This window comes from Calypte anna, chromosome 14 (assembly GCF_003957555.1).
Source record: "Calypte anna isolate BGI_N300 chromosome 14, bCalAnn1_v1.p, whole genome shotgun sequence".
NCBI classification, from domain to species: Eukaryota; Metazoa; Chordata; class Aves; order Apodiformes; family Trochilidae; genus Calypte; species Calypte anna.
The window spans coordinates 11,432,312-11,459,324 of NC_044260.1; the positions used below are offsets into that span (position 1 = coordinate 11,432,312).

A 27,013-nucleotide genomic window follows, 5' to 3' on the forward strand; every position below is an offset into this window, starting at 1 on the left:
GTGCTCACAAAGCTCCCACACGGGAAGGCAGGATGCTCCATGCAGGATGCTCCAGACTGAGACACCAGAACCCCAACACTCAAGCAACACCAGCCTGGGGAAGCTGCAATTTATCCAAATTCATCCTTTGTAAGTGCTTCCCTGACAAGATCAGGTTTCTGTGATGACCAGAAGGCTCTCAGGATGCTGCTGTTCTGCTACTCTGATATTTAACTGTTTTGAGGAACATAAGTCCTTTAGGTTCCATCAGCTTTAGAAACTGCCACAAGCACATTGTGTTACCAAGAAAGGTTTTATTCTTTTTGCCAGTAGCTTTTGTTAATTGCACAAAAAAAAACTTTGTTTTGCCATTTAAACATCTTCACACATCCTATTCTGAATGACAAACGTTAATTAAAAACAAGGCAAAAAATAAAAATTCACAACCTTAATTAACTATAAGATCTATCATTGAGGAAAAATGAAACTGCTTTTCTTACAAGCTTTTCACAAGTGTCACATTTTCTCTTTGAAAAGGAGGGAGTCAAAAAAAAAAAAAAAAGCAAAATCGCTAAAACAGAAATTCTCATAAAAAGAAACTTTACAGAATTGTCAACAATATTAAGACAACATTGACTAGCCAGTTTTATTAGAGCATCTCTCAATCCACAGCTTTCCCCCCCTCCCTCCCCTCCCCCAAATCTCAGGCCTAGGAACAGATTAAGATCCATATTCAGAGGTAACAGACATAAATACAAGAATCCGAGTGAGATCAGCACGAGGCAATCCCAAACAGCACCTGCAGCACTCCAGTTTTCACCATTTCCATCCCTCTTCCACACTTCACATCCATCTCAGAGCTCTCACGTCTCCTCCTCCCCCCTGGCCTGCCTATGGTTACAGCTGGCTGGGCAACCCCACACCCTCCCTGCATCCCTCTCCAGCAGGCTGCAGCCAGACCTTCCCAGGATAAATGAGTGTTCAGCTGCACCTGGCACTCTCACTGAAATAACCATCTCCATTTTTGACAACTACAGTATTTCTGGAAAACAAAACCTGAAGCAGTGAGGTGCTCAAGGAGTGGTTCTCCCACTCACACATATAGTTCTTTGAACTACCACTGACAAACCCTTCAGGGGACTTGAGAGCTCCTTTCAAGTGTTCTCACTCTATCCAGAGGCACCACAAAGTCAAAAAGAGGGAGATCCTCCATTTTCTTTGCTCAGACCCATTCACCTTCACCAACAGACCTCTGCAGGGACAGGCTGGGAATGTTGCTGCACTGGCTCAGCACAGTTCCACTCCCAACTGGAGGTGAGACAGACAGTACCTCCCTCTTCCTCCCCAAAATGCCTTGCACTGTAAAACCTGTGATATTATCTCCTGACCCCAAAATACAAATTTCCCCCAGATGCCCTCAATACACAATTCATCTAAGGGATTTCTTAACCGTGGGATGCTGAACCAAGGACTAAAAGCTGAATCCTTCTGGATGGGGGAAACACAAGTGTGTCAAAAGCAGGCAGATGGCTGGTTATCATGGGTAGTTACATGTGTCTTTAATATGAATATCTACATGCAGGCTGACAGTTGCACTGCCAAAGAAATATGTATGTATTACTCCTATTGTTCACACATATCACTGACAAACAGGCAATGTGATGTCCAACAGATCTGTTGCTGGGAGATGTTCACCACAGGACATAATGCAGAACACAAGATTAGCCCATAAATAGTGATTGCAGGAAGTGAAATATCCAACAAAGTAACATCTACAGCACTGGGTGTTAGATGTCATGATCCATAATGGGTATCTGATACTTTTTCTTACTAAGGTGCCTCTGAACCATATGCACGTGTTGCACAAAGCAGGATTGGCAAGAAATCCTAACCCACAGGAAAATCTCCCTACACAACCCTTAAGTTCCTAGAAAAATAAGACAGTAGAAAGGGCAAAACTCGTGGATTTAAAGGAAAAGGGTGTAATTTCAATTTGCTTTCTTTCCTTTCAGAATCCCAACCCAAGGGAGATTGTGCCACTGAGAAGTGATTTTGGCCAATGAAGTTTCTTACTGGCATTTTACTACCTCTCAAATCTAAAATGCAAGAACCATCCTAAAAGGCTAATACTGAGCACAATTTAAAAGAGAGGAAAACACACAAACCACATTCTGTGCATTCTGAGAGAGACAGGCATCCTTTGGACTCTGGGTTGGTCTGCTATCAACACAGACAGCATCTCTGCTTTCTAGCCCTGGCATCTGCAGTTCAAGTCCCACATCTCTAGACTAAAGCTCAGCAATGGCCTTTGCCTCCTCTTTTAATTACTAATCTCTGGTATCTGGCCACAAGCAGAGTCACAGGTACAGGAAAAAGTCTCATGCTGTGCTAGTGTTGTACCCATAATAGCAACACTAGGAACATGTATGGAAAACCTGACATGTATATAGATCACTAATCAGGACACAAAATATCCCTGTGAGGTAGGTAATCATCACCCACCTTTAAAGATGGGCAAACAGGCTAAGAGATATAATGACCATGCAAAGGCCAGAGCTCAGCACCCTCAACCTCTTGACTCCATGATCATTCCTCTCACCCCTTCCAAACTCATCACTCTGCTTGTGACACTGCTACAACTCCAGACACCTTTGTAATTATAGACTACAAGGGTAAAAAAAAACCAAACCCCCCCCCCAAAAAAACGAAACAAAAAAAACCCCAAAAAAACCCCCACATAAGCTAATGCCAGGAGCAACTCTAAGGTGTGTTCCTTCTCCAAATAAAATATCTCTGGCCCAGTTTTAGGCTATGTTCCTCTTGCAGTTTCCTATGCAAATGTGTTGATCTCCAATGCTGTCTGTGGGCTGGGCAGCTCTGATTAGCCTTTTAGGAGACTAATTTACACTGGCATTCTCTCATTTTCAGCAAGGATTTTTGTGTTCCCTAAGCTATAGTTGTCTGTACAGGGGAAGACATGGATGCAATCTGTTCTTAACAGTATGAAGAACTCCTCCATCACGGTGCTGGGGAGGTGGAAGTTTAAAAAAAAACCAGAATCAAGACAGTCTTGCATGCAACCCCATTACCTTCTGGAACTGCCATTCTCCTCCATGGGAGGTGCTTTGTTCTCTAACAGTGGCCGATTAACAGGAATGCTCCTCCCCTTACTTGGGACCAAGGACTTTAGTGCTATTCACAGGTAGATGGGATGTATGTCACCTGTCCCCTTGATGCAGAGAGTCCAACACGCACATTATTTCACAGCAAAAGAGAAAAAGGATCATTAGAAACAGCATCTTGGACAAGCATACAAAGAGGAAAATAAAAGCAGCCAAGCAGCAGATTTCTGGCAGAGTTGCCTCAGAGCTTCTGAACAAGCCGCCACTGTTCTGTTCCATGACTGTCAGTGCATGGCATGGATTTCTCTAATTAGACTGCAACAAACTGAGCCTCCCTCCTCCCCCCCTTCTGCCACCAGGGGAAGGCTCACTGCAGCAGCTGCCTCCATGGCAGATCTCAAAGTCTGTGTATAAAAGGAAATGGAGAGACAGAGATGGACTGGTCCAGAGTTAAAACCCAGTATCATAATAATATTAATCAATAATCATAGTATTAACAGTAAGAATGGTGCAGCCTAGTGGATGTAGGCCCTGTACACTGCAGACATGTCGTTGTCTGACTGGTCCAACGCTTTTGCTCGTTTATAGACCTAGAGAAGAGAAATTAGAAAAGGGTCAGTGTCTGCTCTTGTCTGAAGCCTTTGCTTAGCAGAAAAATGACTTTGCTGACCACTGCAAACCAGAGAACTGCATAATACGTCAAGTTATTAGAGCAGTGCAGATCACAGTGCACCAGGTCTGGCTGAAGCCAACTTCTGTTTACTCCTGTGACATTCTAACAGCTTCTACCATCACAAGAAACCCAATCCCATCCTAGGGAAAACATATTTCAGTCACTCTTTGTCTTAGAGATGATGCAACTCTTAGGTTTTTGTCTCTTGCTGACAAATGGCTCTATTGAAGAAATTCTGAGCATCATGAACAGCAAATAGCTCTTACCTCATTGGCAGCAGCTGCCATGGGAGTTGGGTGGTTGACAGAATCGCCCAGTGCAATAGCTAATCTAAGATCCTTCTGTATGTATTTTAAGTAGAAATCTGGTTTAAAGTTTCCTTGCAAGATATCTGTTGAAAGGAATGCATGCAAAAAGTAAGCACAGCAAAAGTAAATCAAGCTCAGGCTGCAAGGGCATGCAATTCAACACCAAACTTCCCTTTTAGCTCTTCTGCTCTCTATCTTCATGTGGTCACAGCAGATAATGTCACTACTGCTCAATGACAAAGTGAGCTCAGATTTCTAAGCAGCTTGCCTTTCATTTCACTTATAACCCTGCCCCAATGAAATCCTCACTGTGAACTGGAGTCCTAAGTAGTCTGCAGACAATGCAGAGCTTGGGGTGTACTCTCAGAAGCCCTGGCTATGAAAGGGAAGGAATGGAACTTGGCTCTTCATCTCCAGAATGCTTAAAATACCCAGAATCCCACACTGATGAGGACAGGACAATTATTTTCTCCCTTCTGCCATTAACTGAAGCGTTGCTAGGGAGGGGCATATATCCTACAGTAAAACAATGTAAGAGAACTTTACTTTGGCACTTCTGGTCCAGGAAGATGCTGGCAAGTTGTCCCTGATTGAGGATATCCAGAAGGGTCTGCTGGGACTGGCCAGTCACTTGAGCCAAAGTCAGTCCTTCTGCTATTGTTGCCATGAAGCTGCCTTGGACCATGTTCACAATCAGCATCATCTTGGCAGCATTGCCTACTTCACCTGGGAGTGAGACATACCACTGGGCATTCCTCCAGAAGAGATACAGCAGCCTTCCTCCCCCTCCCACACAGGATTAACACTACCAGGCTTTCCATATCAAGCACTTGACAGTTCTCCCCCCACCCCCGCCCAGAAATACTTTGAAAACTCACCCATTTTGAAAGCACTCAAAGGAATGGAGAAATCATAACAAATGATTTAGCATCACAGATCCTCCAAAATGAGCCAGTATTCAAAAAATAAAGCTTAGGCTGGAGGCTCTGAAACTGATCAAGTTCCAGAAGAGCAGGCCAGTTTCCCATACTGCCCAAGGAGACAAGAAACAGATGACACACAGGCCTCTCAATCTCCTTGCTAGAATTCTCAGCCTTTGCACTGACTAAGAGACTGCTATCAAGGCCCTGGTGTTTCAGTTACCTAGGAAAAAAGAGGTCTTCCCCATTGCTTGGAAACAGCTACTGCAGTCCTCATATAAACCCCTGTCACCAGCTGCCAGGATCACAAGCATCCCATCATTAGATAACTGCTGGTTTCCCGAGACTGGTGCTTCCAAAAAGCGACCACCCCGGGACACTATCACCTGGAAAAAGAGCAAACCTGGTTAGCACGAGCAGCAGGCACTGATGTTGAGTATGCAGCACAGCAGGAGTGTTGTTCAGAGCATTCCTGTCCCCGAGGACAGAATTTTAAAGCAGAACAAGCAGCTCAGACATATAACGAGAGGAAAGCACAAACACATGATGTGCTGCAACCCAAGAAGGCAACTTGAGACCAGAAGTTGCCCTCACACTTCAGCAACACTTTCCTGCACCCATCAATACTCTGCATGTTTTAAGCAGCTCAACTGAGGTGCTTTTGCCACAGGACCCCATAATGGCCAAGGAATGAATGCTGAAGTTGTTCATATGGTGTAGGAATCTCAGTAGATTGACTGTTATGGTATTTCCCCAAAGAGGAAAGGCCTTTGACAGATCTCTGCAACCAGATGTTTACTAATATGTATGACTGTTCCCAAAACTTACGCTACCAATAAATCTACTTAGAACTTCACCGAAATCATCTATCTCCCCTTCCTCATGCAACAACACCTGCTGCCTTCAGGGCAGAGGGCAGCAATCAAGATAGCAAAGAGGAAATCAAAGATATCACATCAGAAATAATCACAACACCTCTAGAGAAACTCTCTCTGTAAAAGCATTTCTACAGAATGAAACATGAAAGCATTCTTTTTCCCCTAACAGAACATTTAAAACAAGCAGATTATGCATTTTATCAATTTAAAGACTATTATTAATCCAGACAGTGCTTTCATCTCCAGTCTACAGAATACCAATCTCGCTATAAAATACATCTTGAAAGATTAAAATCTGTCTGGCTGTTTGCATTGGTGACAGCTAACAGCCCTGCCAAATCTACAGGCTTTGCTATTAGCAGCAGAGAGCATCTCATGCAACTTTGTTTGCTGGTCAAGATGTGACAGTTTATTTTGTCTTATTTGCCTGTATTTTGTCTTATTTGCCTGGGACTTGAGTGTCTGCTAAAAAAAAGCCCCAAAATCTTCAGGAACAACTTTATTATCAACAGCTTACCACCTGACACAAGAACTGCAGTACTGCTGAGCACAGATGTTACAAGTTCAGTGTGATTACCTGGGCCAGCTCTGTGACTGTCTCTGCATCCACAGTGGACATATCCACGTAGCACTTCCCGGGGCGAATGCCCTGCAACACTCCACTCGGACCCAGCACCAGCTGTGGGGAAGAGAATAGCGGTAAAGCAATAGGGTGTCTGCAGAGAAACCCCAATCCTGCAGGAGAGCAGGGGGATACCAAAACCCCCCCTCCCAGGGGAGGTTTAAACTGCCCCTCAGCTCAGGAAGGATATCAAGGTCCTGGAGCAGGTCCAAAAGAGAGCAACTAAGCTGGTGAAGGGACTTAAGCACATATCCTATGAAGAGAGGCTGAGAGAGCTGGGGGTGTTCAGGCTGGAGAAGAGGAGGCTCAGGGGAGACCTCATCACTCTCTCCAACTCCCTGAAAGGAGGTTGGAGCCAGGGGGAGGTTGGGCTCTTTTGCCAGACGACTTTCAACAAGACAAGAGGGCAGGGTCTCAAGTTGTGCCAGGGGAGGTTTAGGTTGTATATTAGAAAGAATTTCTTTATGGAGAGGGTGATCAGACATTGGAATGGGCTGCCCAGGGAAGTAGTGGATTCTCCGTGTCTGGAGATCTTTCCAAAGAGCCTGGATGTGGCACTGAGTGCCATGGGCTGGGAACTGCAGTAGTAGTGGATCAAGGGTTGGACTTGATGATCTCTGAGGTCCCTTCCAACCCAGCCAATTCTATGATTCTATGACAGGTTAAGATTTGTCCACATTTCAGAAATCCCTGAAAAGTGGGTGAGGGGAGAGAACAGCTGAGAACTCCCAACCACTTGAGCAAATTCACTAACAACCTCAGGCCTCAATTAGTATAAAGCAGATCTTCAAACCACAAGTGGATCAAGGGTTGGACTTGATGATCTCTGAGGTCCCTTCCAACCCAGCCAATTCTATGTCTATGGATTATCTTTTTAACCTTTATTTTTTTTGTTTGGACATTTATTTTCACACAGAGGCACTTCCCAGCATCTAAAATGATGCAGGCAAGTGGGGTTGGTAGGAATGGGAATGGGCACACAGCAACTGTATCTTGTCCACCTGCTGGGGGAAAAATAAGAGCTAATCCTTACATCCTTTGCTGCTTTTGGATCTGATACACAGGCAAAGGTGATGTCACAGGTGGAGACAACTTCAGCGGGGGTTCTTCCCAGCCGTGCCCCCTCCTGGATGAACAAATCACACTGCAAAAGTCACAAAGCCAAACATAAGAAAAATTAAGTACAGAGTAAAGGAATTCTCTAGCATCTTGCTGAGACAAACTCTGCTGCTGAACCAAAGTAAAAAGGAGTCAGAATATTAATTACTTCAGAACTGGGCTGTCTTCTGCTGGTTTGTCTGAACACACACACAAACACACACACACACACACACACACAAACACACACACACACACACACACACAAACACACACACACAAACACACACACACAAACACACACACACAAACACACACACACACACACACACACACACAAACACACACACACACAAACACACACACACACACACACACACACACACACACACACACACACAAACACACACACAAACACACACACAAACACACACACAAACACACACACAAACACACACACAAACACACACACAAACACACACACAAACACACACACAAACACACACACAAACACACACACAAACAGGTCTCTTTTGCTACTTTTCTGAAACACCAAGTGAAAAAGTTTGCAGTAAACACACAGGAAATGAGAACACAGGTGAAATGATAAGATACTCAACATTGTGGGCTTGGGAGGAGAGATGAAGAAACAAAACTGCTTAACAGATGTAGCAAAAGGGTTTTTTGTACAGGGAACAGGAATTTGGCACAGCTGAGGCCGAGATGCATTCTAGAGGGCTACTCTAGAGGGCTTCAAAATCTTGCTCCTTCTTACCCTATCTCCTCATACTGTCCATGTTTTGCAGTTATTAGAAAAAAAATCTTTTAAACCCTTTTAACAAAGGAACTGCAGCACCTTTTCTGCTTTCCTCAGTATTACCTGAGTACCACACCTACCTCAGTTAACTGCTTTTCCTCCTCCACTACAAAGAATACTACTGGCTAGAACAGAAGTGTAACAGGCTCCATTTTCACTTTGAATGCACTTATAAAACTCTTCCCATCGTGGTCTTATGACACAGCAGATTTTCAGCAGAACCTTTTTTACCACAACATGAACAGCACAGCAAATGTGTAATGAAGCTGTGGTCAAGCAGTGCATCTTACCATCCCATCCCTAGAATCAACTCTCCAGCATGTGGCCTTTGTGCCAAGCTCCATGACAAAATGACCTGGTTATTTACATCACCAGAGGCATTTTTACCCTGCATTCCTCAACACAAAGTTGTAATTGTTCTGGCAGCTCTCTCATTTCATACAAAATGGTAATTGTGTGGCCACTGTTCACATCAGTGACCATACCAGGAGAGACTACAGCTTTGTCTAGTCAAAAGTGGCACCCAACAAGCACCTAGAAAATAGTAACAGAACAAGTTGGCAAGCATATACTTGTGTTTCTTTGGCATCCACCCCCAGGTCTCCCTGAGCTAGAGGTGGCAACTACATGTTTAGAAAAGGTTCAGTATCATCTGTACCTTAAGCACATGCCTACCTTCTCAGCAGTCCGGTTCCAGACTGTGACAGTGTGACCCATCTTCAGTAAGTTGGAGACAATGCCACTTCCCATCAGGCCAAGTCCCAGAAATCCTATCCTGAGGGGAAGAGATAAACATTTGTGCAACAGAAAGCAATTGCTATCAGCCTCTCAAGGTCTTCAAAACGATGAAGGGCAAACCCTGGAGCATCAACAGCAAAAAATATCCTGACATCACAACAAAACCAAGTATGTTCCATCATGGCCACAGGCAGAATAAGAGGATTTTTATGCCACCCATTCCAAATGGGCAGATACTGAACACTAAAAGCAAGCTGCTGTTTATTTTGTTTACTAAGCACCCCTGATTTTTCTGCAGAACTTCCTGCTTTAGAAGACTACCTAATAATACCTAGATAATAAAGGTTTGGGTGGTCTGGGTTTTTTTCTTGGTTTGTTTGCAGGGGGGTTGTTTGTTTTATGAAAATTGCTGCTCCTGTGACATTCATTGCCAGCCATCACCTTACTGAAATTGAACAGAGATCAGCACGTCCTTCTCTAACTAGTCTCCTGGTTTTCAAACAAAGTCATAGATACAATGACTTGCTTATACCATTGAATTATATTTTTTTATTTTAATAAAGCTGAGCTAGGGCTAAGCTAAGCATCACGCACAGAACAAAGACCTAGTTCCTGTCTGCAGCTGTGATTTTGGACAGACACAGAAAGAAAGGAGTAACAGGCCTGTTACAGGTCACAGTAAGCAACAACACCACAGCCCAAAATCAGCAGCTATCTGCCTGCCTGTCCTACAGCCCCCCTCAAAGCTGGCAAGAATTCTGCTCCTCTCCTTCAAGAAAAACACTGCACTAGCAAGTTCTATCCTGCAGGAGGAATTCCTCTGCAAAGCTCCCTTAATACATCAGACCAAAGCCACCATTCTAGTAGGAGATTCTGAAATGATCAGTAACACATCTAAGGTAACTTCACAACAACATCAAAATCTCCGGTTATGTCTTCAGAATTAGCTACAGTATGGACACACTGTGGCTTCTGTAAGCCACCTGCACTCTCTTAGCTAGTCATTCTACCTTCTGTCAGAGCAAACCAAGTCAGTGCAAGCTGCTATAGGCTCCTTAACCAGCCCAAACAAGGGCTGCCTTTTTTCCAGTCTCTGAAACAGAAGAGACAGTCTTTTCCTCCCAACCCACCTGAGCCACAGTTTCCTGAGAGACTGTTTTACCTGAACAGCTTCATTGTTACTCTTGTTGCCCTGGAGTACAGTTGAGAACTGACATCCCATGAGAAGGACCCCAACAGCAAACAGCAAGCTGTGGCCTGAACTCGATTTGAACAGAGCGGAAGTTACAGAGTGAAACAGGAAGCTCCAGCCAGGCTTCTCTCACCCGAGAAAGGAGGAGGGGGACATGAGAAGAAACCAGAAAGCTCACGTGCTACACAGCAAAGCTCTTGTGCTGGGAGAACATGCCTCCCTCTTCCTCTTGATTTCTACGTGCTCATGAGAGCGATTAAACAACCCCACTCAACTGCCAGGCACTACTGGAGAAAGATATCTTTTATCTTTCTGCCTCATATGGCATTCAGAAATACGTTCTGCAGGATGCCCTACAGGAAAAGGGCAACTACAGAAGAGCTCTGAATTGCAAATGTATCCAGGCCAGACCTTATGCTGAATTCTTCTACTGTACAGCCCTGTTTGGTTTTAGCTGCCTGTCTCCCTCCCCCCTGCCCACCAAACCAGAGTTTCACACAAGGACAGAGGAGATCTGTAGTTAGAGGGAAATGTTAGGTTTATTTATTCTTAGTGACAAGCTGGATAATGGCTGCATGTATGAGCTGGGAAGGAGAAAAAGGAAGGGAAATGGCTGAAGTGTGTTGGAGATCTTACTTTTTGTCTGTAGGAGTGATACTGCCATTGACTGCTGTGCTGTCTGCTGCCTGGATGGAGGTGGATCCTGTTTCCTGGGAGGGGTGAGGGGGAAGGGAAGGGGAAAAAAAAGTAGAGTGCACAGCTCTGGAGGAGCTGCAAGTCCTCATGAAAACGAGGAAAATCTATCAAAACCAAGATCTGCCTTACCTCTTCACAAACCTTCAGCTTCTTTGTGATGGCTTGATAGCAGACAGCTGGCTGTGTGGGGAAGAGAAAGTACTCAGGGGAAGGACAGTGCTGATTTGCTCCCATGAGCAAACAAGACCATAGAAACAGGCAGCTCACTCACCCACCCACCACCAGATGCAAAGCAGGAAAACTCTCAGACTTCCCTCAGTGGGAGAAAATAAACCCCAAAACCTACTGCAACATACCAAGCTCTTCCTTTCCCACCCTGCCCCAGCAGTTCAGCCTGTCTTCTGATACAGGTACTGCAAGCTCCTTTCTGTAGCTGACACAACAGGCTCCACCAGAGGCTCCAGGGCACCCCTACTCTCACATTTGGCCTGGAGAAAATGAAGCTGTCTGGGGCCTGCCATAGAGCACCTTGCCTCATACATATGCTCAGTATGTCAGTGCAGCTGGGGAACAAAACCTTCTTGTTAATGAGAAGGCATCTGGCTTTGAAAAAACATTAAGGTGAAGGCTGCTCCTTCCCATGCTGCTTATTGTGAGTTTGTCTAGATTGAAACTAGTTAGCAGCTCTTAATCCTTCTGGTTCTGCCCAGATCTTCAGCTGATATAAATCCCTTTTCACTTAATCTGATCTTTCCTTTTCCTCCTGATGTTCACTGCTGAAGATAAAATCCTGCAAGGCTTCTTACTCTCAGAAGACAAATTGGTTACATTTTACATACAGCTCTTCTGATCCTGAAAATTCTCCTGCTAATTGACAAGTTCCTCCAGGTGAAGGAACTGTAGGACAACCAGACAATCAAACAACTGGGTTTTTGGACAGAAGAACCTTCCCTACCCCTCAATATTCAATCTACAAATTCACTACTACAGATCTGTGAAATCCTTGTGCAACGTATTTTAATTAAACTATTCACTGTGCTCAGTGGTAAATCATTCTAAACCATGAGATTAGGAAGCAATTGAACTACAGGATTGCATGCAAGAGCCTAATTGCAACTGGTCCCCAAAGAAGAGAATCTGGAAGTTCTTAATGTGTACTCCTTGTACTTAGTCCCAGCAAAGGGCAGGATGCCAAGCTGGACAGACCAGCAGAATGATCCTGGATGCCAAATCCTCACCTTCTCTGTCTGGCTCAGTAGGAAGTGATGAAAGTGTGGATCACTGTCCTTCACAGGCTACAAAGAGAGAAAGTACAAGTTCAGAAACATTCCCAGTCACTGAGCAACCACAGAATCATTTCCTTTTCTCCTGTCTGCACCAGAACAATAGATTGAGGTGGATAATATGAAATGTATCAGCTGTATCAAACAGGCTGTTGCAATCCAGCAATTTACATTGTTTTTCATTCTCAAAACCATAGCAATTCCTCATTTTTGGGCATCTATAAGAAAACCAATCACCAAGATTGACATGGGAGGAAGAAATCTTGTATCCTGCTTCTTCCTCCTCCCACGGGAATAAAACCACTAACTTTCCAGGGTCCAAGGAGCTCCTTAGAACTTCTGGGAACTGGCTGGAAATTATATTAACAAGGACTGTAGGTCCAGGTATCTGACCTCCCCATTGAGCATCATTCTGCTCTTACTCTGCTTTACTGACAACTTGTTTATTTATGCACAAAAATTAAAGCTGCTTATGAGCTAAGCCAAATGAAACCATGTCATACAACAGTAAACAGACAAGGAGAGATGATCCATGGCATCTCCTCCTGCTTTGGGAAGCTGGTCCCAGAAATACTTTTGAAACAAGAAGTGCAAAAACAAGTGCAGCAAGTAAAGTGTGAATCTTCAAACGGTTCCACGGATACTGAAATCTCACTCCCCAGCACAGTTCTGAACTTCCCAGGATATTGTCTAGCTTTGTCATGCTCCAGAAAGACAAACAAGTGTCTTACTTTGTTCCTACAGGAGGAAGATCTCACTATTTTACATCCCAGACAAAAGGTTCTATATTTGTTTCCACAAGCTCAGTTCCTAGGCTGTGTATGTTGTAAAGTTTCTCACCTCACTGACGCTCGGGGGCCATTTAAATCCAGCCACTGTTCCAGCCATCACCCTCTTCACTGTACTGGACTCTGGAATTGTAAGGTCCTGAGGAAACAGGAGGATCAGAGAGAGCTTACAGCCTGGCTCAGTGGCTGGCCACAGTACGTTGATCATATGAGCACAGACACAGTTTTGAAAAGCACTACGAATGTCTTCCATTTCACATGCCTTTCCATGAAGAGTTCATACTGAAACACACAGCACCATTATCAACACAGGTGAGGTGAAGAACACATGAAGGAATTCAACAACAGTTATGGCTTCTGGAGAATCCAAACTTCATATGTTAGAGCAATTATCACACTTGTGTAATAATGCAATGAGCAGAGAAGCAAACACACTTGATCCAGCATTTTCCTCTGATGGATGCAAAACACTAAATAAATGGGTGAAGAACATCACCAGTCAGAGGTCTGAACTCTTCTCATCCTCCACTGTCATAAAACAATTAGCCTACCAGTTAACATGAGAAACTTCAAAGCATGAGACTAACAGTCCCATCTGTGCAAGTCTAAAGAATCCATGAGACAGACACAAATATGCAGACTGCCCCATTCTCTCAATGGGCTGTGATTTGTAATGTCATGATAATAACAACACTTAAAGGTCAAGTTTTTTTACTGTTAAGCAGATTATACTTTATCTCTCTTATTTCCTCAAGATATATATAGGTTAAAAAAAGTCTTTATGCTATAGGTCATAGACATGCTAAAGACTTACAGGTCTTTATGCTATAGAAAAAGAATGTACAGGACTTTTCTGTTTCATCACCCTGAAATGATTCAGAAATGGAATCACATTATATCCCCTCAGGAAGGGATTTTAGAAGTGCACAACACACCTCAGTGTCCACACAGAACCAGAAGAGAAGGGCACTGTTTGCAAAAAAGGTAAGAACAAGACTCCTGGAGATTACCAAGGACAACTTAAGTCTCCAACACTGAAGTGTCATTTGTTCTAGAGAGACCTGCACAGACCACGTTGCTGTTTCAACTGGTAAAGCATGGATGAAACCTGTTTTGATACCTATGAAGTCATGTTGGTCCTCTGAAAATAGTCATATAGGCCTCAAAACGAGAGTATTTGAATGCTTATTTATGCCTACAGAGCATTTCTAGATGGAGCACACCTCAGATCCTTGAATTTGGTGCATCCTTATTACTTGGATAGCCAGAATTTCAACTGGGACGTGGCAAAAAACCCAAATCTCAACACTGCAGTAAATCAGGATAGAGACATAACTGTCTTCTATCACAGGGCTAGAAGTTCAGGAGAGATTATGAGAACCAGGCAAGAAGATGACAAAATTTTAAAATTGTTTCACAGGTTGAAAACAGTAATAAGGCAGTACTGTTATATTTTCCTGACAGCTTCTTTAATTGTCAGTACATTACCTTCCCAGAAGCCATAAGGCTACTTTCCTACATTAGCCTGCTTATTTTCATGGTCTGTTGCCAGACACTTATCACACAGCTGGCCACCTCTTTGTGGTAAGATGTTTAAAACCACTGAACTTGCAATTTGCCATCAAAATAATTTCTACTACCACAATTAATTCACTCAAAGAACTCTGATGCCCCAAGGTTGATAATACAGTAAAACCTAAGCATATAATTCGTCTGCACAATCAGCATTCTCCCACCTTTTAGTTTTGATCCATTTTAGAATGAATCCATCTCAAAGACAATGCTTAAAAGCATTTTCCAAGTGGAAAAAAAAGCCCTGTGGCTTATTTTAATAGAAATATGTGAAGACAGAACATGCTTATAGCAAGACACTTTGAAATGTGAAACTACATTGCCAGTAAAATGTTTTCTTGTATCAGTCAAGTGACAAGTTCTGTAATTATAAGGAGATTCCAAATATATATTTATTCCTCCTCCCCTCCTGCAACTCCCCCCCAAAAGGAGAAACTGGAGAGCTCTATTGTACAGCCTGATTTAACAGAAGCTGCCTCTAAAGAAAAAAAACCACAGCTAGTGTTTCCTCCACATTTTACTGCATCAAGAGAGAGTTTGCTGTTCAACCAGCGAAGGCCAATCCATTCAGAATTCTGGAGATCAGAGACTACCATCTTGATTTGCATTCTGAAGAGCACTGAAAGCAAAGACTGTGAAGCACAGCATAACTTGATCCCTCTGAAGCAAAGGTGAGCAAGCAGGCCGCTGCATGGTGCATCAGCTGAAGTCTCCCCATGGTCTTCAGGTGTAGTCTCCGGTGGAGCATGTGCATTGTAACAATCCACTGAAATAATTATCCATTTGGAAAAGGAAGTTCTGGACCACAACAGTGAGTTCCACAATAAATAAAAAGGCTGGAACTCTGGATGAGGGAAAACAAAGTATTGGTGGCTATCACTGCTGCCACAATATCCAGACTAACAGCGAAGTAATGAGGATAAAATAAAAATGCTCCTAGGTTGGACCTTTATAATGGAGGATGAAAATATATCCTATAGCACACAGGTTGAAATTAATACAATTAATTCTTCTGGTAGATTCCCCAGGATATAGAGATTCTTCTTTAAGACCTACCCGTTAAGCATACCCCATCCTCTGTAAGTACTGAGGGTGAAGCTGAGTAATTACTAATCACTGACTCATACAAGGTAGATGAGATGGGAGAAGTCAGGAATCTAATTAAGACCCACATCTCTTCACTAAACCTTCCCACACAAACTGAACTGCAGAGATGGCAAGAAGAAAGGTGAAGCCTCATGATACAGAATTCAAAGTCCTCTCAAAGATAATGAATAGAGCCACTCAGAACAACTAATTGGTAAAAATTACAAGAAGAATCACCCATAAGCTTGCCAGAAGTATCAGGAAGCCAAATGGTCTAGAGGTGGAACAGCTTTAAAAAAACAACTGATACTGAACTGACTCTTCCTGCTGGCCTGTTAGTTAAGGTGCCAATCAACCCTAGAGTCCGTCTGCAAAGTCCACAGGGCACTGGCAGACATGCACAACACAAACCTTCTCATCCTTTGGCGGACGCCCCCGCTTTCGGGGGCTCTGATCCTGGGCTCTTTTCAAAGGTGATTTTGATCCTCTCTCTGACGATACAGAAGAGACCCTCTTTTTGCCTTCCCCAGTGCCCTTCTTCAACTTCCCTTCAGACAAACTGGTTTTGCGTTTCTCTTCACCAGCAGATTGCTTGCCTCTCTCTTCACTGGAATTACGGCGATTCTTCTCTTCACTGGAGTTATGGGAAGAGGCCTGAGAGATTACAGAATAGAAGATGGTAAGGAAAGAAGAGAAGAGCTGGTATGACTTTCATGCAAAACCAAGGATGTGAAGGACCCTGTGCTGATTACTGTGAAGCAAACCAGCAGCACTGCAACTTGAAAACTAGATAGTTGTTAGCCCTCTGAAGTCGGTGAGTGAAGTTCCTGTTTAGTTGTCCTGAAAAATCACTCTGGTTTAAGGAAGTGAGCAACAGAACAGGCCACCAGATGACTCGCTGGGAACGCATGAACATATATGCACCTCCAATACACTAAAGACAAGATTAGTAGATACCACATTCTATAGCCCAAGACTTAGGACTAATTTATCAAATCATCATAAGCAATTCAATTAGTCTCTTCAGTTTCTCCAGAAGTTTTACAACACTTTTTTTTTCCCCACCAATCAAGACTCAATGGGGAAGAAGAGAGGACATGGAAAAAAAAACAAAAGCAGGAATGAAAACGAACCTCCTTCACATCTTGCCAGAGGCAAGAAAATCCTTTCACATCTGACCATTATTCATGCCAAGACTTTTTTTGATGCTCACAGTAGAAAACATTCACTCACCTGGTCCTTGCCTTTGTTTTTTCTAAGAAACTCTTCCACAGCATCCACGGCTTGCTGGAAGCGCTTACCCTTGTTAATTTTGATCATTTCCTCTTTGTGAGGGTGATAGGGCTTCAGCTGTTCCACTTTGATCCAAGCACTAAAACCAAAACAGAATTAAAAAAAAGTTTTTTTCCAAACAGCAACTTTCTGTTGGGAACACCCAGAATCACATCTCCTCATAATGTAGCCAATAACACGAATCTGCTCCAGAGGTTTCTGAAAGCAGAAGCCACATAACAATTCTTAGCCACCAGTCCCTTGTTCACATGTAAGTCAGGAAAAACTGGGGAAAAAAACCCCAAAATTTTGTATCTCACAATAGACTTGACCACATATACAGCATTCACAAAAAACAGCTCACTTGTAAACACATTTCTGATGTATCTAAATATTCTGCACAGAGACATCATTTTCACTTTTGAGGAAAAAGAGCAGTTTTCTTCACTGTTGCTGTTTTAAGATAAACTGGTAAGTGGCAGAGTATTCACCTGCCTGCAGTCCTGTGAGCAAGCTCCAATGGCTTCCACTGATGTTAAAGAGGACTTCTTGCTGTTTACCAAATGGTTAAGTGGTCAAGTACAGGGTGACAACTCCACTCCCCATCAGGTTGACAAATTCTTCTACCATTCCTTAACTGCAGCTCCGGGGAAAACCTCTGCTGTTAACATTGCTGCTGACTACCTGTCCCTCTCACAAAATTCAAGCCCAGCCACACTGTTACAAAGCTCTTTCTATCCTACTGCATACAGGCCTGTGAAGTTTTAGAAAAGCTTTTCCTGAGCCAGGATAGCCAAAAGTGCCTTCTTAGCACAGAGCTGCTCAGCCACCACACAGTAAAAAAAAAAAGCCAAACTGATTTTCTCTAGTCCCAAAACATCTCTGTGTTATGAACACTGACTAGGCATGATTATAGGGTTTTAATATTCTCTAGTGTGGTATAGCTCCTGTAAGCAGGTTTAACAGCTGCCCTTTCAGACACTCTAAGCATCATGTGATAACTGAACATGAAGGTGAACATAGTTAGTAACAACAATAATAATGCTTTGCTGGATCTTTCTTGTCCTCTCTTCACAAAGCAGAAAAGCCCACTAAACTTTTTAAAGCTTCATGGAGATCTTTCTCTTCACTGGCATTAGCAATTGTTCATGTCAGAAACTTGCTTAAGTTAGACTGGAGCTTTCTGGGTTGCATTTGGAGGTATGAGGCCTCCTGCCAGAAGTGACAGCAAAAAATGCCAGCATCCCTTCCATGCACACACCATTCCTCCACCAAAGCCTGGAAGCAGAACCCAGTACTCTTCTGCAGGCAAAGAAGAATCCTTTTGCTTCATTCACATCTTTGTAAAGACTAACTTAACAGAATCTAACAAGTCAAATCACTAGTTTCAGGCTAGAGCCTGCCATCCAGCAGCTATTCCCTCCTAGGTGCTCAGACATTATAGTAAAACATACCTTAAATTCTCTTACATGGTAAAGCTCTTATGCCTGGCACTCAAAACAAAGTATCTCTAGGTACCAGAGAACATCAGCTCACGAGAAGCCTTTCAATCAAGTGTATTAAAAAAACCCCAAAATTTTGGAGCACAATATCATAAAGCATGTAAAGTCTCGCTGTCAGATTTTAATTACTAAATAAAAATAACTTCTTTCTACCTACCCTTAGGTTTCTCTCTTCACTGCACATGTTCATTAGCTTCCTTTCTCATTACTTCTTTGGTATGAACAAAGTCTGAAGCACAAAGTTTTCTGGTTCCTGGCTTCAAAGGTTCATCTTGGCACTTGTGATCCCTCAGGCCAAAGAGCTAGAAGCCTCAAAGCCAATGAAGGCCAATATTTAAATAAAAGGTCTTTAGGATGTAAGATATAAAAGTACTTTTTCCTTTTGACTCAGCAGTGAATTAATGCCCTAGAACAGTATTGTGAGTGACATTACATTCCTGAAGATGTCATGATTAAGAGGAAGTTGTATTCACAGAATGAGCTAAATAACTTGAAGAAATAAAAGTGGAAGAATATCCACAAATACTTACTTTTTGCAAGCTTTACTGACAGGGATGGAAAAGTGGCACTGTATCTCTGAGTTTCTATTTCTTAGTACAGCATGGGAAAAACTTCATAAAGTTTTACACTGTAGTAGTTTAGATGCCCACATTAATGCCAGCACAACCAAACTGGAAGCCAAAAGAAAACTGCTTTATGAGCCCAGCATGTGTGAGCTCACAGAGAAATCAAGATGGGTTTCCTGATTTTTAAAGGGAATGCCCCAATTTTCACCAGTTAAAAAAAAAAAGAAAAAGTAAATAAATAAACCAAGTGGCTGAGCTTTGGAATTCACTGTGTAAAGCTCTTAAGGGGAAAAAAATTCCCTCACTAAATTTAATTACACATCCATGCTGCTAAAAGAAATTGATACTTAGTAAGAAAACAAGCCACGGGGCAACACTGAAAGAAATTTTAAATATTAGATTGTTCAAATTTGTGCAATAAAAAAAACTTGCAATGCACTTACACAAACAAAGATAACAGTAAGAGGTGAAAAAGTTTTGACTGCAGTGATTTTTCAGCTATGGCACTCTGTCTGCAGAACTGCCCAACAACATTCCAGCTGGCTCTGCTACACAACAGTCTGTCTAGAGCAGCAGAGAGCTCTGCATGGGATAATCCACCTGAGAAACACCAGCCATGCAAGCTGGCTCTCCCCCAGCTCAGCCTGCACCCTCTGCCTCCTCAAATTGCCAGTGTACCAAGTCCAACACCTGGCAAACTTTAAGCAAGTGTTATCTGATGTCAGGACCTGAAAAAACATTTTAGATGGACTACATTCCTAAGTTTCTCTCTCCTTAAAAACCAGGGAGAACAGAGGCAGAAAAGGAGGGTACATGTTTGCACCCCAACAGGATGTTGAGGCAGGGGAAGCAACGAGTGCTGCTCTAAAATCACTGTGCCTGATGGAAACAGGCTGCAGATTATTATACTTATCTTGGACTGCAAGCTTCCTCCCATTTTTTCCTTAATATATCAAGTCAGGAAGTGCCCCTTGACTCTACCACATTTAGTGAGACTATTTCTTTGTGACAATGCTTCAAAAAGGTGTTGAGTAAGAAAGGACTGCCCCAGCTTCTTAAGACTTGGATAAACCTGCAAGACCATTTGGCTGTTAGAGAATATCTAGAGGGGACGAGGGGGTGGGCTGGGAGGGGAAATGTTTGTACACATACCCCAGATCACTCCAGGACTCTCCTAAGTACTTCTACAAAACAGAGTAGAATGATACCTTCAAAGCAATTGTTATTTTAGTTCTGACAATGTCAAAGTATTTCCAAGCAGACCACAAAATATATGACTATTTTGAACTGGATGAAGCAAACCAGGAATGACTTGTAGACTATGGGCTTGCCAGTCTATTAATTCTAACTACTAAAAGCAATAAATGCATGTATATAGCAATATGCAAGTTCTTACACTGCAGAACTTGACTACTGGAATGATCTACAGAGCTTTGAGGACACGACTGTAGCCTGTGAAATAAAAGGGCATCTTAAAAACTATCTGAAAAGCACAGCTAGAAACACAGATAAGAGGTCAAAGTTCCACTTCTGTTTAGAAAGACTCAGAATGGCTGTTCATCGTCCCATAATTGGATGCTCTTAATATGCCTGTCAGGCCTACTAGAAGGAAACATCAACTCTTCTTCATTTAAGATGCCTTTTAATGTGACTCTGAGAAGGTACACTCAGAAAAAGAACTAAGCTAACTGGAAAAATCACCTTATCAATGTGGAGAACAAGTTAGTAAGAGACATTATATAAATGTGTGTAGCACAACTAAGGGAATAATTTCAAATAGGACAGAGATAATATATCACCACTATGAACATCAAGGTGGCTTTCACTGTTATAAACTATAGAGGTACTTCAAAGGTTATAAACAAATAAGCAAATTCTTCTTCCATGGGTAGAGAATCCTTAACTTCCAGAAACCCTATTACTTTCAAAGTGACAGAAGCTACCAACTCCAACAGAATAAGCATAAGGAGCACAGAGCTCACTAGAAACTTCCCCAAAAGCCAGATCTTAAAGAACAGCCTGAATGCACTTATGTTCTCACTTGTACATCTTTGGCCAAAATCACTTACAGCCTTCCAGTTAATGAACTTCCTTAGTCCCTGCAGCATCACACGGGGCCAAAATTAGTATTCAATTCACAAGAAAAATGCATTTTCTTGTGTCCTGTATCCAAAAATATTCAGGATTACACAAACAAACAAAACCTATCTATACACTACACCAAAACCACTTCCAAACTCAACAGAATGTTCTTATTCATCTGTTCTCTCTGCTTAGATGCACACATGCCAGTTCTTACTTCTAAGCAGCTTTCTCCTTAATCTTTGGTAGGGCAAACTGGAGCCACTTAAGTCGTGAGGAAACAATTTTTTACTAGCCTGAAATGGTGGAGTTTCTGGCCACAGCAGTCTTCTGGAGATCCTCAGAAGAAAGATCAAATTTGAGATTGCCCACCCACCAACAAACTGGCTGGTAACCATCCTCTAAAGTTTGTGAGAGGGAATCCACTCAGCAAATAGCACACACACTGGACAACAGGAAGGTATCTTATATCCAGACTCTAAGCTGCTAAACATTGTCAGAATAAAGAAAAAAACAGTAGTAAAAATGGATTAGCAGTAGAGTAGCATCAGCACACAACCTTCAAAACAGAAGCAACGTGCAATAGAATATCAGTGTGAGTCAGTGCACTCACACATGGACTACAGTCACTGACAGAGCTTTGTGACCTCCTATTTCTCATGCTGTTCAGTATGTAGGGCAGTGACATCAGTTACTTATTTTCTCTTATTGTTTATATACACCTCAAAAAAAAAGTATTTGCAAAACACTTCAGTTTACTTGCAGAAAACAAAGGGATTTTTCTCTTATAGCTCAAAGATAAGGATTTTTTCAAGCCCCACACTGGTTAGAACAGCAGAGTTCTAATCCAAGCATTCTGTAAGGTTCCAAGGACAGAACAGGCACACAAGCTTCTCTCTCTTCAGCCTATCAGAATCATTTTAAAAGAAGAATGAAGGGGCCAATTGTTATTTAATTTTCAAGTATGGTATGCCAGTCAAAGTGAGCAAATCTCTACATCAAAACTGTCTAGCAGGAAGCGATTACGTTTCACAAGCTGGAGACAGGGGGGAGGGAGGGACATGACAACAATCACACTGCCTCACTGTGCCAGATGACAGGATTGTCCCCAGCCAGAGCTCTGGATTCATGTAAGAAATCCGATTATTTTGTAGGTCTGAACTCCTCGTCTGCAATCATGCTGCTAATCTCAGCTACAGTGCTCCAGACATTTGATCACTTTTTACAAACTTGTCTTAATACAAACCATCTCTGTATTTGATTCAGTATTATGAAAAACAAGAATAGAGAAAACAGTCAGGATAGAAGCAGCCAATCTCCTCAACTTTCAGAACTCAGTTAGTTCAAATAACCATGTTTAACAACAGCACCTCCACCAAAAAAACTCTGCTCCCAAATCAACCTTTTCCTGCTTCGCCTTACTAGAGATCCAACAAAGCTCCCTCATAGTCTGCAGCTTTCACTTCTACTCCACCAAGCTGAGACCTCAGATCTCAAAAGAAAGTGGGTTTTAAATAATGAGCAAAAATATTTCAAATATTCAAAATAATTTCCTTAAGAAATATGCACTAAATGCTCTCATTTCTTGTTACCTTTTTTTTTAAAAAAAGAAAGTAAAGGGTTTTCTGGTCTTTCATAGATATTTGTAATTTTTCTACTTTATTGCATGACAATGCAAAATAGCAGAAAATAAAGGGGAAAACTGAAAAATGGGCAAAATAATTTTCAGTTTTGTGAAATACCAAAGTTCTTGGTTTTCTGAGTTTTTTTTTTTTCAAATTTATAAGTTGTCTAAATCTAAAACAACTATGATTTTGCATCAGTGTTTGGAATCAATAAATTCCACCTTTCAAAAAGGTCGTCTACAACTACTTTGGCTTTCCTGCACTGTAAAAAGTCTTCCCAAAGCAAAGCCAGCAGTCACTAAGCATGACAATATATTCTTTTACAAATGGCAGCTATATAGTTGTTCTCTTTTTCTGGCAGAAAACCAAATTAATGCTCTTAGTTGTACCTTTCTCATGCATGGTCAGGTGCTAAATCCAACAAAGTCACACCTATTCCCCAAGTAATCAAGAACTTCCCTTCACAGTGGCAACTAAGATCCTAACATGATTGCTTGTAGATCAAAGACACTCATGCACTGTGTTAGTAAAAGTTTCTTCATGAAAGATCCATATTTTATGGCACAGTATTGTCACCAGATGAAAACAAGCAGGTACATACTGATCTTCTGTTCCAAAAAACTTCACAAAGAAGCACTTCTTCCCACGAGGTTTCTTCAGATCTTTAGGTGGATTAACAATCTGAAGGTGATTAGAAGTGAAAGTTAAAAGCACATAAAGAAAATCTACTCTGTGAGCTGCTGTCACATGTTACAACTATTGTAGATTTTTTTCTTATGCTTTTTCTAAACCTGACTAGGATGAGAACTTGAATCTGTTATGTCTTGCAAGTAAATATATAACCCATGTAATTCCTTAGATATGGGTATGCGGCAGGAAAGTGAAAAGTCACCCAAACTCCACTGACAAATCCCTACATTCTTCATGAAGTTTTCTTCTCCCTACCCCCAACACACAAGATGATGATGATGATGATTATTATTATTATTAATTGAGAGAGCCATATGGCATTAGCAAATGCTTGTTCCACTTTGGTATCTTTTAAAATTTATATTTAAAGCTGCCTTTATTCACCAAATAAATTGCTTATAAAGTTTAAAATATTAGTTAAAAGAAAAGCTGTCATTCTGTTACACAGGTGGCACCTGAAAGACTGCAGGGAGCCTGGACTTAACTTGATCCAATAACCAAATGTTTGTGGTTGTCAGTCATACTGACAACCCTTTTCCCTGCCACATGCTGTTATCTTAGCACTGCTCATTCCTATTCCAAAAAGGAAAACAAAGTTCTTTCAGAGAAGCAGGAATAATAAAATATTACACATATAATTGTCTTTTTTAAAAAAATTTCTGTCCTTCCATCAGAAGAAAGCCCCATCCAAACCAGAAGTATTCCCTACATTCATTACTCAAAAAACATAGCTCTAACACAGTATCTTCAGAAGCCACTCCTGATTTCTATTATTTAACACAGTGCATTTAACCAATTAACCAATGGGAAGAAAAAAAACCTGTTTTGCAGAAAATTACAGGGATTAAATAACTAAATCTGGGAAACACAAATCAGTTCCAGAGCTGGATGAACTGCTCTCTGTTGCTTTTCATTCCGTTTGAACTAACAGCTGTTAGTGACAGGCTGAGCTTCTAGATCAAATAAAGCCCTAAACAGGTTCACAGTTCAGATTTGGGGGGCATATACCTTAAAAAACCTCAAAACAACAAAAGCCATTAAATAAAAAACCACACAGAACAACAACAAACAAACAAAACCAGCATTAGATCCATAACTGAAATACTTTCAGGCAAAGCTTTCTCTGCACAGAAAAAAAAAACCCAACAAAACCAAAAACCAAAATCTAAGAAAGCAACAATTTTAAAAAAAGCAACAATCATAGCTCACCTTTCCTGGCCATGGGGGATACCGGCCCAGCTTCCCCCTACAATAAAAACAAAGTATTATTCACCAGAAATAGAGAAAACTGAACTATTTCATGTCTTTTTACATTGCATCATATTTTTCCTATTAAGACAGTTACAACTTACAGTCAAAACCTACTGTGAAAGGCAAGACACACAAGCTTTGGAATTGTTACATACCTACACTTACACTAAGCCTCTAAACAGTCTGCATTAACTCACCCTACTATCAGAATTAAAGTGAAAAGAACAACAGCAGCCTAACTACTGCCTGGAAGATACAGTGCTATGCTATAGTGCTTATTAGTCCTGTAAAACTGGATATTCCTTCACAAGGAACCTGAAAAAGTCTGGATGCAGGCAATCAAACTGAAGTTCAGGCTGGTAACTTAAATCCACCTGGACTGAACAGTCCAGTGAGCAAAGAAGTGAGCCTCTGACTTCCAGCTCAGAGAGCTAAGATTCTTACAAGTTCTCACAGGAAAGCATTAATGGCAGACTCCCCTCAACAGGTGTTCCATTATTGTTTTTTTAAGGTGCTTGCTACCCCAGTAAGATGTGCTAAATTAAAAAGAGCCATAAGAAAGGCTGAACAGTTTGTTTCCTACACTTGCAAGTATTACCATTACAAAAACTGCACAAAAGTGCAGAAGGAAGAAGAGACATTAGTCTTAACTCTCAGCATGGTAGCTCTATCATCATCTTAACCTTGTCACTTACTCAGGCTGCAGTGCTCTCACACAATTTATCTGTCCTTGTTTTGCAAAAGACTGACAGAGAACCTGTGGAGCCTGCCAGTTCCTGAACCAAAGCCTCTCATGCAAGTAGCACTGCAGCCCTTTCTGAGCTGGCAGTGCTACACAGATTTGGCAGTGATGGTTAGGCAGGAACACTGCCAAAATCTGTAACCATGACCACATCTCATATTCGATGCTTCCATTCTTTTACTGATCAAGATATTCATAAAAGCCTTTTGCTTGTTTTTGCCTTTTTGCTACCATTCTTCTGAGATGGCTTTAGGGTCAGTACCTGTGCTAGTTGTCACGTACGAATTTAAAGGAGGATAATCTGCATTTCAACACTGTGAGCAGTCCACTCCTGAAATGCTTGTTTGAGAAAAAAAAAAATTTGCTAGAAGGAACCAATCTTTACTTACTTTGCTATATAAAATAGAAAACTTCACAGCACTGTCAATTTTTCGGATGAGAAACTGCAGTTGTCACAGCCTGGAGAACACGCTTCTTTTTATCTGGGATATAAATATAAATGCATGCACTTGCGTGTTGGGGATTAGCTACTTCTTGCAAGCCCCAGCAGGACACCCTGGCCTGTCAAGTAGAGTAGAGCCTATGCTCTTCAAAATCAGGGCTTCCAGGGCTCCATAGAATCCCCTCAGTTCTCCTGACCAGGACACACAAAAAAACACAGCTCTCTGACTATTTGAGTGTAAAACGCGTGATTCAGGAAAAAGGCTTCTGTGAGCTTCAACAGGGGCGCTTCAACCTGCAAGAACCCGCGGCTTTCCCAGGCTGTTGCGTTGCTTCATTAAAGCACTGCCAAGAAACGGTATTGCTGCTCTCCCTACACCACTACTCACTCACTGATGTCCCTGTTCTCACCTACCTTGGGAAGAAGCCGTATTTCCAACCGCGCCCCGCAATGATCGCCCCTCTGTCCCCCTCTCCTCACACACACACACACACACACATCCCCCCTCCATCTTACACAGGTTAAGCGCCGCCTCCCGTTAGTCTCCGGTGCCGGCCCGGCTAAGAACCGAGCTCGCCTCCCCTAGGCCCGCTCCAGCCCCGGGCCCAGGCAGCTTCCTACCGCCGCCCTTCTTCATACCGCCCCCGAGGGACAGCGCCTGCCAGAACCTCTGCCCGCTCCGCCAAGCCGCTCCCCACCCGCACCTCAGACTTCCCCGCAGCTACCGGGGCCTTGCCCGGTTCGCATCGCGCTCCGTCGGGCTGGGCACAGCCCCGCTGCCGCCCCGCCCGCACCTTCGCTCCGACAGGCGAAGCCTCAGCCTGGCTCCCCCAAGATACCGCCAGCGGTATCTGCCCCGCCGCCCAACACCGCCGCCCGCCTGCGCCTCGGCCCCCGCCGCCCCCGGGCTAGGCCGCCACTCACCACACCAGATCTCCGAGCCTCAGACTCACGGCCGCCATTTTACCGACAGAGCCACCGCCGCACCGCGCGCGGGCTGCCGGGACAGGACGGGCCGGGGGGGCGGCGGGGATTGGGCAGCGCCGTCACGTGGGCGGGCAGGACACCC

At 42.7% G+C, this 27,013-nt stretch overlaps 1 protein-coding gene across 4 annotated transcripts; it reads right to left on the reverse strand.

The window, feature by feature from the left end:
- Positions 1 to 273: 273 nt before the first annotated feature.
- Positions 274 to 26,994, reverse strand: GLYR1 (glyoxylate reductase 1 homolog). 4 transcript variants are annotated; one of them, XM_030459540.1, is made up of 17 exons: positions 26,869 to 26,952; positions 25,892 to 25,984; positions 24,719 to 24,755; positions 23,421 to 23,500; positions 17,006 to 17,144; positions 16,184 to 16,426; positions 13,167 to 13,253; positions 12,282 to 12,338; positions 11,173 to 11,223; positions 10,984 to 11,057; positions 9,093 to 9,192; positions 7,536 to 7,646; positions 6,458 to 6,559; positions 5,226 to 5,388; positions 4,629 to 4,808; positions 4,041 to 4,165; positions 3,266 to 3,691 (listed from the first exon to the last, which is right to left on the reverse strand). In XM_030459540.1, the coding sequence occupies exons 5-17, from the start codon at positions 17,090 to 17,092 to the stop codon at positions 3,617 to 3,619; spliced, it is 1,455 nt and encodes a 484-aa protein (XP_030315400.1). In that variant the 5' UTR covers positions 17,093 to 17,144; positions 23,421 to 23,500; positions 24,719 to 24,755; positions 25,892 to 25,984; positions 26,869 to 26,952; the 3' UTR covers positions 3,266 to 3,616. The 4 variants fall into 4 exon arrangements, with proteins under 4 accessions (XP_030315398.1, XP_030315400.1, XP_030315399.1 ...); XM_030459538.1 differs by lacking the exon at positions 25,892 to 25,984 and having other exon boundaries at positions 274 to 3,691; positions 26,869 to 26,994; XM_030459539.1 differs by lacking the exon at positions 25,892 to 25,984 and having other exon boundaries at positions 6,458 to 6,556; positions 26,869 to 26,994.
- Between the last annotated feature and the right edge of the window lie 19 nt (positions 26,995 to 27,013).